This window comes from Pempheris klunzingeri, chromosome 7 (assembly GCF_042242105.1).
Source record: "Pempheris klunzingeri isolate RE-2024b chromosome 7, fPemKlu1.hap1, whole genome shotgun sequence".
Taxonomy (NCBI): Eukaryota; Metazoa; Chordata; class Actinopteri; order Acropomatiformes; family Pempheridae; genus Pempheris; species Pempheris klunzingeri.
Genome location: NC_092018.1, coordinates 2,422,896 through 2,435,417, shown reverse-complemented (window position 1 = coordinate 2,435,417; position 12,522 = coordinate 2,422,896). Strand labels below are relative to the sequence as shown.

General features: G+C 42.6%; 1 protein-coding gene and 6 non-coding genes across 7 annotated transcripts; 6 read left to right on the top strand and 1 right to left on the bottom strand.

Moving 5' to 3' along the window:
• Window positions 1-878: 878 nt before the first annotated feature.
• On the bottom strand, window positions 879-8,422 carry cfap157 (cilia and flagella associated protein 157). Its single transcript, XM_070833320.1, has 8 exons — window positions 8,340-8,422; window positions 7,529-7,800; window positions 5,894-6,047; window positions 5,551-5,800; window positions 2,952-3,052; window positions 2,492-2,656; window positions 1,471-1,632; window positions 879-984 (listed from the first exon to the last, which is right to left on the bottom strand). The coding sequence occupies exons 1-8, from the start codon at window positions 8,420-8,422 to the stop codon at window positions 879-881; spliced, it is 1,293 nt and encodes a 430-aa protein (XP_070689421.1).
• On the top strand, window positions 2,696-2,767 carry trnac-gca (transfer RNA cysteine (anticodon GCA)). The gene has a single exon. It is a non-coding gene; the product is annotated as a tRNA-Cys (tRNA).
• Window positions 3,420-3,491, top strand: trnac-gca (transfer RNA cysteine (anticodon GCA)). Its single transcript has one exon. It is a non-coding gene; the product is annotated as a tRNA-Cys (tRNA).
• On the top strand, window positions 3,797-3,868 carry trnac-gca (transfer RNA cysteine (anticodon GCA)). The gene has a single exon. It is a non-coding gene; the product is annotated as a tRNA-Cys (tRNA).
• trnac-gca (transfer RNA cysteine (anticodon GCA)) lies at window positions 4,335-4,406 on the top strand. Its single transcript has one exon. It is a non-coding gene; the product is annotated as a tRNA-Cys (tRNA).
• Window positions 5,113-5,184, top strand: trnac-gca (transfer RNA cysteine (anticodon GCA)). The gene has a single exon. It is a non-coding gene; the product is annotated as a tRNA-Cys (tRNA).
• On the top strand, window positions 6,218-6,289 carry trnac-gca (transfer RNA cysteine (anticodon GCA)). The gene has a single exon. It is a non-coding gene; the product is annotated as a tRNA-Cys (tRNA).
• Window positions 8,423-12,522: the final 4,100 nt, after the last annotated feature.

The following is a 12,522-nucleotide window of genomic DNA, read 5'->3' as shown; positions in this document are numbered from 1 at the left end:
CGTCCTCTTAATAATGAGTTCACAGCAGCAGTCACACGTTAGTGAACAAGTTTGACATAAAGCAATAATAAACCTGATTAATGATGATTTTATATCAACTAATGTCTAGAAAAACTACATTATTCATCATATTTGTAAATAATGTAACTCTTATTTAATATTGTTGAGTTAGGCTGAAAAATAAAATGATTCTACAACAATTTTGGCTTCTAATTTGTCATTTCTGTCATTTTCTATCATTTGTTATCAGAAAAATGCAGAGTATCCTTCAGTCAGTGTCTCAAATGTGAGAATTTCTTGTTCTCCTTTGTCTTAATCACTGAAAATGAAATATCTTTGGCTTTTGGGCTACTGGTCTGACAAAAAGAGCCATTTGGGGATGTTGGTTTGGGCTCTGGGAACATGTGATGGCCGTTTTCTGACTAAACTATTAGTCATTCAATAGCTTGTTTGCATTTGCCGTCAGGTCAGTGCGTTGCTGTGGTGACGAATGCCGGTGGAGTTGGACAGGAGGTGATCAGATATCACCAACTCTCTGACTGTCTGCGGTTTGTGTTGATCACAGTTTGTAAAATCGATCAAACGGAGAAACCGTGAGGAGGTTTAATCGAGCACCAAATAAATTTTTTTTAAAAACGCCAGCAAAATTGGCCTCATAAGCAGGTGAGCAAGAATCGCTCCTGCTCTCAACACAAACATCGTGTCCAACACTTGTTGTGATTTACTGAATAAACTCTGAACTAACACAGGACGGGCTTTCCTCCATCTCCTCAGAGTCACATGACTGCAAACAACAACAAACAACAACAAAAAAAAAGATGAGTCAACAGAATAATCCTCACTTTGCTATCTGTAAATGTTCAGAACAGTTATTAAATCTACAAATCCAGAAGCAGGAATAAAGAGACTGACACCTTCATTTCAGCTCCAGCCTCTGGTGGAGGATCCGGAGCAGACGGGTCGACGGAGCTGGATTTCTTCCGCCTGCAGAGTTTTGTGAGGGACAGTCAGAGCAGATCAAACATGAAAACAACTACTTTTGTTTGGTCAAGTGTAACCGATATACAGGTCTACTAAAACCCCCGTACATCAGAGGTGTAGTTGCACGTTGTCCCCACAAGGGAGCGCACTATAACACGTCTTTACTGCGACCCAAAGAAGAGAGAATATAGAAGACAGAACGTCTTCTATATTCTCTCTTCTTTGTTTGCAGGAACAGAAAAGATAAAAATGTTGTTATGAAACTACTCAAAACGACTTTTCCCCTGAATATATTTGACATTTATGAGAAGATTATGTACAGCCCTTTGCAGGGAGTGGTGCATTGTTTGAATATTTTTGATAAGACCAGTTAGCAGCTGGTTCTGGTTCCGGTGAGACTCTGATCCATCCAGCTGTGCTGCAGCGAGGAAACAGCTGCAGTGTCATTAAACGCCACGAGTCGTAAATCAAAAACAGTCACTTGGGTACCTGGCCGGTTTGGGGTCAGGGGTCTGTGGTTTACGTCCTCGGCTGCTCCTCTCGGGGGACTCGTTGAGGGTGGAGTCTGGTCCCGTTGGGGCGGCGCTCTCCAGGACCTCCAGTAGCCTCCGCGCCTTCCACTGCGTGTCGGAGGGCTCATTCGGGTCCTGCCGAGGACAGAGAGCGCCACAGCTTCGACAACCAGACATCATCTCATTGGTTCAGACACAACTCAGTGGGCGGGGCCACAGAAGCACAGGTGACATGTGACAGGTCAAAACTCCACTGGGAGCATTAAAACAACTTTATTTATACTACCGCCACGTTTTGACCCCCTTCTCCCTCTCGTGCAGCTTGGAAGGAGGTGAAGTTGTGTCAGAAATCTTAGGCAATAAGGATAAATAGCTAGTAATGTTCATTTCACTGCACTATTGATGGGAGTGTAAAGCAAAAGGAAGCTTGTTCCTTATTTAGCTATATAAGACATAAGACATAAGAGGTTATATTGTCATTGTACAACTGTTAACAGCATACAACGAAATAACGTTGGTACGCCCGGACAAGTCTAAAGATATAGAAATATAGATGTGTATGTATATATAATATATATAATATATAAACAGCGATATAACTGATACAGATTGATACAAAATCTGTTGTATTTTTGCTTTTGATACCTGAAGTAACTTCAACATATTTTTATTTTATGGTATTTTTAACCTGGCCCATATGACTGGTAGGTACTAAAAGTGTTTGTAGCTCTCTGAAGCCACCAGACTTCATTCATAAAAACAAAAGTTTAACGTCAAAGGAGACGGGATAGTTTGATATTGTCTTTGACTTGAACTGAAGTTCCTCCAGCGCTGGGCAGCAGCACCAGAAAATAAACTGGGACGTCTGAGCTCCCTGATTAAAACAAGCCAAACTGAACCAACAACAAATCTTCCCTCTCCCACATATATATATATATATATATATTACAGTTCAGAGCCAAGAGTCAGCGAGCGTTCACTCGCCGCTCCTGGTCCAGGACTGTGTTTTCACCGTCAGGATGTGTCTGAGGATGATGGCGGCTTCCTGCGTGACGCCCTCCAGCAGCCTCTCCCTGCTCCTCTCCCTCTGCAGCTCGGCCTTCAGCTGATCCACCTCTGCTGCTCTTCCGTCCCACTTCTTAGACTCAGAGGCCAGGCGTTTTCTGAAAACACAACACAGACAGTGACTCAGACAGACAGAGGGGGGTATAGCTCAGTGGTAGAGCATTTGACTGCAGATCAAGAGGTCTCCGGTTCAAGTCCGGATGCCCCCTGAACCAGATTTATACTACTTCATTGTGGCTCTAAGTCATGTTTGATCCCCTCAGTTGCGTAGCTGCACTGTGTGTTTGCTTCTGTGAAAAAAATTCAGCCATAAATAGCATCATAAACAGGGTTAATGTGGATTATCACATTCCTGAAATGACTCTAACGCGACAGAATAGAAGAATCTTTTACCTGAGGTCTTCTTCCCTGCTCAGGATGTGCTGATAGTCGTCGATGCAGATCTTTATCTCCACCCTCAGCTCATGGTTCTTCTTCGGCAGCTGCACCAGCTCCTGAAGAAGTGAGGATGGTGAGTGATTTCAGTGAAGAGGACGAGGTAAAGGAGGAATTAGACGGACAAAACTGTAAAAACTAACTATGTTATCCTCCTCAAACATAAACTGGGTCTGTTTTGGGGGAAAAGGCAGCCATTCTTCCTCGCTGAGTGCTTTTATCAGCTCGTCACGTGTTCTGAACATCAGTTTGCTCAGCTGCCGCATGTGAGAAACCTGAGTGGACAGTTATCAGCCTTTACTCCCTCAGCGCTCTGTAAAGTCACACATTTTTAAGCTCAGTGGGAATTCATTTAGAAGTACAACATCTCTAAAGTCCACCTGTTCACACGTGCTGCTGTCCCACAAACAATGGAGCTAAACATGAGGGGGTATAGCTCAGTGGTAGAGCATTTGACTGCAGATCAAGAGGTCTCCGGTTCAAATCCGGATGCCCCCTGAACCACATTTATCCCACCTGAAGACACACAATCAAGCCATTTGAATATGGATGGCAACTTGAGATAAGTATGATAAATTGAAAAATAGTTTAAAGGACAGTAAGCTGAGAATATTGAGCAGGTTCAGTACACTGAGCTGAGTTACTGTGAATTAAAGGTAGAGTTATAACTTAACCAATTCTTATTCAAAATAACACAAGTCAGAAAAAATTACTCTCAATACAGGCTGTGCTGCACTGGAGACTTTAGCAGGTAAAGGATTCATTCGTTTTCCAGCAGAAAGCCAAGATTTCAGTCCATGTGAGGGGGTATAGCTCAGTGGTAGAGCATTTGACTGCAGATCAAGAGGTCTCCGGTTCAAGTCCGGATGCCCCCTGAACCAGATTTATCCCACCTGATGACACACAATCAAGATGATGCACTAGAGCCTCCTTAGCATGACTCCTCCTAAGTAAAACAGCACCACTATGTCGAAGGCGGTAAACTCAACCCAACCTGTAACCAGTGTTACGCTGGCTTGTGTACGCAGGCCTGCTGGCACTACTAAAGTCACATGAGCAGCTGCTGCAGTCAGACTGTTTCTAACCTGATGACACATGACTGATGCATTTAAATATGGAGCCAACTTGAGATAATAAGTATAAAAAATGAGTTTGAATGGCAGTAAGTTTGTGTTTTCAAAGGTTAGTGAGGTAAAATTTCTGTTTTGTCAATGGAGTCAATGCTAAGGGAGTAAACGCTGCTCACTGTCGCTCAGGAATTAATCTAAAAGAACCACAACATCTCTAAAGTCCACCTGTTCACACGTGCTGCTGTCCCACAAACAAGGAAGCTAAACATGAGGGGGTATAGCTCAGTGGTAGAGCATTTGACTGCAGATCAAGAGGTCTCCGGTTCAAGTCCGGATGCCCCCTGAACCAGATTTATCCCACCTGATGACACACAACTGATGCATCTGAATATGGATGGCAACTTAAGATAAGTATAATAAATTAAAAAATAGCTTAAAGGACAGTAAGTTGAGAATATTGAGCAGGTTCAGTACACTGAGCTGAGTTACTGTAGATTTCAGAGTTGTGATGAAGTAAAATAATATGCTGCTCTTAGTTAACTTCAGATGAACTGAAAGCCTAAAAATAAGTTTAATGTCTAGTTAAATCATCATTTACAGTGTACTTTGTTACGCCTAAACTTAATACAGACATTTTAGTCAAAGGACACGGGATGGTTTGGATCCAAACTAACCCTTTAAAACACCAAAGTCACACAATAACATAAACAAACTAACCAGTCGAGGCAGCAGCAGCTCCTGTGTCCTGTCAGCTAAAATCCCTGTTTTAGTGAATGTAGTCTGGTGTGTGTGCAGAGAGCGATATAACGGCTGTTTGTGGTTAAACCAAAAGGATCTTCCAGGTCTCTCTCTGTAGGGATCCTTTCCATGATGCTGTTGCCGTTATCGCTCTCTGCAAACACCCCAGACTCCATTAACTAATACAGCTGTTTGACCTCACAGAACACAGGAGTCCAACTCCGCCTTGATCAATTTGTTTGTGTTACTGTGTGACTGTGTCCACCTGTTCACACGTGCTGCTGTCCCACAAACAATGGAGCTAAACATGAGGGGGTATAGCTCAGTGGTAGAGCATTTGACTGCAGATCAAGAGGTCTCCGGTTCAAATCCGGATGCCCCCTGAACCAGACTTATCCTGCTTGTCTGCAGATGTTGTTGATGAAGCTCCTCTTAACTGGTGCTGTGCAACATGACTGCATATATATCACGTCATATCTTGCTCTGCAAATGCAAATATTCACGGCGACACTTAACAGGCAGGAAATCTGCATGAAGGCTTCACAGACAAACACGGACGAGACTCAGAAAGAAGCAGAACGAACCTTTGAAAATGATACTGCAGACTCAGACGTGTCCTCGATTTACCTTTATACATTCATATTTTTTACTTTGCTACATGTTTCAGGAGTGTATAATTCAAAATATAATGAGAAATATAAACTAATTTCTATATGAACTGAAGCTAAAGGAAACAGCCCTGCTCTTACCTTGCTGCAGGTGGCGCTCTCATCGATGATCTTACTGAGTTCTTCCTTTATCTCCTTTATCTCCATGTCAATCTCACGCTCTCTGCCTCGCAGGTTGTCGATCTCCTCCTGCAGGACCACGTTCTCCTCCAGCAGGAACTGGAGCCGCTCGGCCAGCGCAATGGACTGAGCTCCCAGCTCCTCCTGCAGAACGGCGTGCGACTTCAACTGAACCCAGTCGTCCACGGAGTTCTTTAGCATCTCAATCAACCTGTCGGTCAGAGGAAGCAGGGAGGGAAGGGAAATGTTCACTGATGAACTTCATGAAGCGACAGATGTGACGCTAACTGTCTTATAACTTTACTTTTCCCGATTCAGGTGTATTTGCTCCTTCAGGGTGTGGACGGCAGCTTCCTGCTCCTCCCTCTGACAGACCAGCTGCTTCTCCAGAGGCTCAGTGTCGACCAGCTCCAGCACCAGCCGCTTCAACTGCTCTTTCTCCTCCTCAAACCTAACCACTGAGGACAGGGCGGTAAACAGGGAGAGGAGGATATGAGGACGATGCTCCCATTGCTGCATCGTAAGAACTGGATACCGGAGCGAATGTTGCCCATTCTGTCCGACGAGAGCTGCCGCTAACACAAGGGGCCTCGTCGTGTGAACAAAGGCAGGGATGATCCAGTCATGTGGGGGTATAGCTCAGTGGTAGAGCATTTGACTGCAGATCAAGAGGTCCCCGGTTCAAATCCGGATGCCCCCTGAATCAGATTTTACACTGAACCAAAGATGGAGCCCCCACAGTTTTGAAAATACTCAACACAAAGAGTGATAACTGACCACATTTGAAGTTAGAGTCCAGTCAGCAGCTTTACAGATGTCCCCTTTTTACAATGGTGGACTTTAGAGAAAATACTTTTTGGGCTGCAGCTGATTTTTCGTTCTTTTATCCACTGAGAAAAACTGGAATCAAGGTTGAGCGGCGGTCCAGTTTTTATAAAACATCCATGGATGTTTGAGACATCTAACTCTAACAATCACAAACACTTTCAGGCACGCTGAACCCTTCACACCAAGAATCCAGCCTGAGTGCATTAAAGTCTGTGTAAAGCAAATTCAGAGATTTGTCTCTGAACACATATACGTGTTCAGAATGGTCCCTGAAAACGTGAACTAAAACAGTTTTTCACAACTTTCGTGTTCAGGATTTTGTGTATAGCTTTAGCCGCAGGCCTGCTAGCACTAGTGAAGTCACATGGGCAGCTTCTGCAGGCACAACTTTGGACTGTTTTTAACCCTCGGGGAACTCCATCACGGTGGACAGAGACAAAACGATGCTAGCGCTGGTGCTAGCAGGCCTGCTAACAAGCCTGTGGCTAAAACTATTACCCATTATCTTCTTGTCTTTGCTTTGTTGGAGTTTGTTCCTGTAGCTGAACAACAAAAAGCATTAACGATAATGAACATGGTTACCAGTTACACTGAAGAGCGGCAAAAACGTAAATAACTTATCCTGCCAAGCAACTGCAATGATTTCCACATGTTTAGCACCCTCTGACAGTGGTTAACCCAATAACTTTATGCATGCGACAGTAATGTTAACGACAAGAGGCAACTTAATTAATAACAGAAACATGTGTTGTGATTTTCTGTTCACTTCCTGCCCTCCATGTAGATTTTGTGCACCTTCGTGTTTATTTCATCTTATATGTCCAAATTATTTATCTATTTTCATTATTTTCTCCATCTTTTTAACGTGATATGTGCTTTTTGGGGTCATTTGTAAATTAAAACATTTATAAATGACCCCATGACTGCAGACAACCTATTTCCATGCCTGCAGGTCTTCCTTCATCAGTCTGCAAAGTCACAAAATCGATTTGTCGACTTTTAAAAAGACTTGATTTAAAAAAATACTCAAGTAATAATGAAAATAATATCCATAACACACAAACACTGAGTTTCACATAAATGAGACACGTGTATTGTGTGACTGTCTCACCGTACATCCGGCTCTCTGAGTCCAGTTCACTGACTCTTCCCTGCTGCTCCTCCATTTCCCGGCTGTGCTGCAGCTTCAGGGCCTCGTTGTCCAGCACCGCGGCCCACCGCTGACTCTCCAGCTGCTCCGTCTGCTCCTCCACCTTCTTCTCCTTTGCAGCCAGGCAGCGTTTCAGGTACTCGGTGGTGTCTTTCTTGTCCTTTTCCAGCGCGCTGTACTGAGCGCTGAGGACTGTGTTCTGTTCCTCCAGCTCTTCACATTTTTGCTGACATCTGCAGGATGAAGAGGGATACGTGGGTTCAGGGGTCATATGCAAGAATCTACTCGGATTTAGGCTGTAAACACAATAAGTAGTATAAAATAAGATGTGTTACAATATATTAATTCTACTGTTTTTTTCTATATTTATCATATTAATGTGATATTATTGTATTAACTTAACTCTTAAATCCAGTATTCTAATGTAAACATCCCTCCTTCCCTTTATTATTCCGCTATTTTAATATAACTTATCATTTATTTTCTAACTCTAAAGTCACAGTATTAATTTAAGTTACACATACTGGTTAATGCTAACACAGCTAATGTTAGCATCATTCTGGCTAACGGCTACGTAACAAAGAGAGATATTAATTAGCTATACTTTTAGGTTAAAGGAGAAAAACTAACAAATATATGAATATTTGCATATAATCTTTTGTTTTAAGAAACCATTCAGGATTTATTTTCCCTGTAAGAGAAGCAGGACTGAGATGTGGCTAAGCTCCATTAGCTAAATTAGCTAAGGCTAGCTAGGTTAGCACGGTCTTACCTCTCCAACTGCTCATCCAGATATTGAATTTGTATCAAATATAACGACGCCGCTTTGCCTTCAGAAGAGATTTTAACCGCCATAGTTATAGATTTACCCTTTTTCTTATTTATCTTTTGGTTTTCTTTGGTTTTTCACCTTTTTTTAATCTTTCTTTTGGGGCATTTTTCAAAGAAAGTCCACAGAAGAGAGCTCAGAAGCTAACGGAATGCTGCCTTCAGGGACTGCTCGGAAACTTCACCTGTTTTCCAAAATTATCAATTATCTGTAATTATAAGTAATTGATTATAAGTAATTATATTTTCACTTTGTATGCATGCGTGACTTTGTATTATTGATGTATTATTTTTGTTTTTCCCCTTGTAGCCCTTGTAATCTTTGGTTTATACATTAATAATATATATATTAATAAATATATAATAATGTGCTATTTTATTATTGATTATATCAGCTATTTAGTGAAAAAGGAGGATTTACTAATTGAAATTCAAATGCTGTTTGAGCTCTTGAGCATAAAAGATTTATTTATTTTACTTTTTTATTGTAAAACTTATTTTTTTCACTGTATTTCTTTCTGTATTATTTCTACTTATTGTTTCATTCACATGTTCAATGTGCATCAATGATAATAATAAATAAATGATGGGCAGATTGATGACATCAACACTCATCAACACAGCAAGATTGTGTGTGTGTGAATATACTGTATAGCCTTCTATATTTTTTCTCAATCTTTTTTGTTTAATATTGATTTTTTAATGTGTGTGTGTGTTTGTGTGTGTGTGTGGGTATGTGTGTGTATTGCTGCACTTCCTCCTCACCACCACTGGAGGTCAGTTGTTTCTTGTCTCGCCTCCTGAAGGTCACATCAGTCCACGTCTGAACCTGGACCTGAACCTTTAAGTCACACCTGCATGGCTGAAATACCTGGCTGTGGTAACCCTGGTTACGGTGGTCACCGTGGAGACGATGAAGAAGAGGCAGACTCTCTCACCTGCACCTGGAATGCGGAGGAAAGAGGAAGAGGTCGACCGGGTCAATTCACCAGACTGACTGAGTGTTTTCCCACAACCAGCATGTTTAAAAAAAAAACTCTACAGGAGCTCTAGAGTCATTTTAGAAAATGTATTCAAATACTTTGAGTCTTTGAGAATATTAGAGCAGAAGATCATTAAAAAAAACACTAAATCAAACCACAAACAGCCGTTATATCGATCTCTGCACACACACCAGACTACCTTCACAAAATCAATGATTTTACTTTGCAGAACACAAGAGTTGCTGATCTAGTTGCTGTAACTCTGGTGTTTTAAAGAGTTAGTTCAGATCTTAACTAATGTGTTAAAACACCACACAGTCGCATAAGAACACAAGCAAACTAGCTAAATGAGGCAGCAGCAGACCAGCAACACTTACTGTACTGCAACTGTAAAATCACTGTTTTTGTGAATGGAGTCTGGTGTGTGTGCAGAGAGCAATATAACGGCTGTTTGTGGTTAAACCAAAAGGATCTTCCAGGTCTCTCTCTGTAGGGATCCTTTCCATAATGCTGTCACACACTTAGAATAACACTCTGAGCCTGTCAGTGGATCAAACAAGCTCTTTTAGTGGACCTACTGTGATCAGGTGCAGCCATTGAAGCTTATTCACAGGCCTGTTTGCTGAGGTGATCTAAACCACTTCAAAATATGTACAAATAGGGCCCAGGTTTAAATTACCAGAGTTATCCTTTAAAGCTGGCTTATAGTCCCTGAACTGAATGCTTTTAATCATTAATTCAACACCAACATCAAGCTTCTTTTCATCACAGAAACTGCAGCAGAAAATTGATGTAAACTCAGAACAGCAGAGGACGCTGAGGCATGACATCCTAGAAGGAAAAGACAAGATTAGCAGCAGCAGCACACTTCTCCGGCTCTGTTTTGATCTCCCGTCTTTCCGCCTTCACCCCTTTGGCCCTTTTGTTGTGGCGAGGCCCGCCAGGGGTCAGCCAGGGTCACGCCGAAAGGAGAGAGCGCGGGTTAATGCCTCCAAACCCACTAATAACCCCCACTGCGCACACCCGCAACCCCCTCCAGAGCCATTTTTCATAGCAGGCAGCTGCGGGCTGGTCGCTTCCATCCATGCGTCTGGTTTGCATTAAACACACATGTGGCTTTTGTTTTGAAAAGTGCGGCTGACACGAACCCATAACCAGCCGTATGAAAAATGGATTTCTCAGCCTTGCGGATTTGGGCCAAACTTTGTTCAGGGGCTGCCAGCGCTTCACTTTAAACAGGAGGTATCGTAACGACAGGAAGCGCCTGATTAGATTTAAGCCCTTCGTTAAGGATGATGGGCAGAGTATCCACTTTGAACACGAGCCAGTCGTCGGATATGAATCTATTGCCGAGATCTCGTACGTTAGATGTTCCCGCTCAAACTTACATATCACATGTCGCAACTTTGCGGCTGCATGTTGCCGTACAAAGCAGGACGACTTTCCTGTCCACAGCGGAGATTTACACTCCAGGCTCTCACACAATGGCTCAGTGTTGCGCCCGGGGGGGACACATGGCGGTTGATTGACACGTTAGCTGTGGCAGCGATCAAACCTGTGACCTTTTTTTATGACCGGACAGCCTGTTTAACCTGCAGACCACCCGGCAACAACAAACAGCCTTTAATGAAGTTTCTCAAAGGACAACGCTGCTGATATTCACTGATTTTCCTGCTGTCAACAAATCCCATAAAAAGACCCAAACGTCACCATGAACACACACACACACACACACACACACACACACACACACTGCTGCTGGAAATAGTCCTCAACATGAGCTCTATTTCCTCCTAATATCCTCCTAAGCTAATTTACTTACTTGATTAAATTACTAGAGATACACAGATTGGCCGATTGTGATTCATTAACTGACAGCACACACAAACCTTTAATGGTAATATAATATAAAGTCACTTGTATGTTCATGAAATAAACACTAACTTTTTGCTTATTTTCTCTGAGCTGCATCACGTCACAGGACCAGAAAACGTCTCCACATGAAAACGTGCTCCAGGTAACTGGACAGAGCTTTCTTCTACCAATAACATCCAAATGAAAATAAGTTTTACGGTCTCTTACGGACCGGCTACGCTATCTGGGGCTAGCTCTAACATTAAACTCAAGAACATCGGTAAGGATCTATCTATCTATCATGTTCCAGTGCGCATGTGCGGAAGTATATGCAGCCTGTTACGATTGCTCCTGCTCGTTTTCTTATTTTTTCTTACTTTTAACTGTCTTTTTAATTATTTGTTTTCCTTTTTTTGCTGGTAATATGTTACCAGACGTTCCCTCTCCAATACATGCTGGTGGAGGGAGCTCTTGTCATCTTTTTGCTGTGAAAGTACTACTTTAACTCTGCCGGCTGGCCGTTGGTGGCCGTTGGTAGCCGTTTTGGCTACACGAGTGATCAGCTGATCTCTCTGACCACGAGATCTTCACAAATTCCAGAAGAATTGTGGAGGAAAACACACCGAGGTTGCGGAAGAGAGAAGAACCAGCGGAGGAGAGAAACCAGAAGGAGACAGCAGAGGCGTATGGAGGAAAAGAAATATAAACCCTGTCTCTCCATCGTTACTATGGGCAACGTGGGATCGCTGGTAAACAAGATGGAGGAGCTAACATGCGTCCACGTTGCCTGCCACGGGAGTTTTCACATGTTGTCATGGTGACTGGTTACATTCCTCCTTCTGCCAACCCGACTTCGGCGTGTGACGCCATCCACTCCGCCACAGCCCGGGTACAGACTCTACACCAGAGAGGAGAGGACCCTGGACTCTATCTATCTATCTATCTATCTATCTATCTATCTATCTATCTATCTAATGAATAAAAAATAAATTAAAGATGCTGAAAAACATAATTTTACAGTCTTAAAATTAAACTGCAACTTTCTTGACTTGCAAAAATGATCTTTTAACGTGACAAACATCAGGCGTGTAAATTCATGGCACAATTCAAACAAGCTCAGAGAATTATCCGTCTCTCGGCGTTAACCACCGTAGCCGACGCTCCACCACGACGGGAAGGACTTCGCAGATGCATCCTGTCATGAATTAAAGTGGACAAATAGAAAATTTAACCTGCAGGTGGCGCTAAATTTTAAAAAAAAGTCAGCGGCACGATCAAAGTCATTCAGGT

Coding starts and splice junctions, on each gene's coding strand:
- cfap157 (XM_070833320.1), bottom strand. CDS start 8,422: ATGGCGGTTAAAATCTCTTCTGAAGGCAAAGCGGCGTCGTTATATTTG. Junction 7,801..8,339: donor CTGGATGAGCAGTTGGAGAG/GTAAGACCGTGC, acceptor TTCATCCTGCAG/ATGTCAGCAAAAATGTGAAG. Junction 6,048..7,528: donor CTCAGAGAGCCGGATGTACG/GTGAGACAGTCA, acceptor CCCTGTCCTCAG/TGGTTAGGTTTGAGGAGGAG.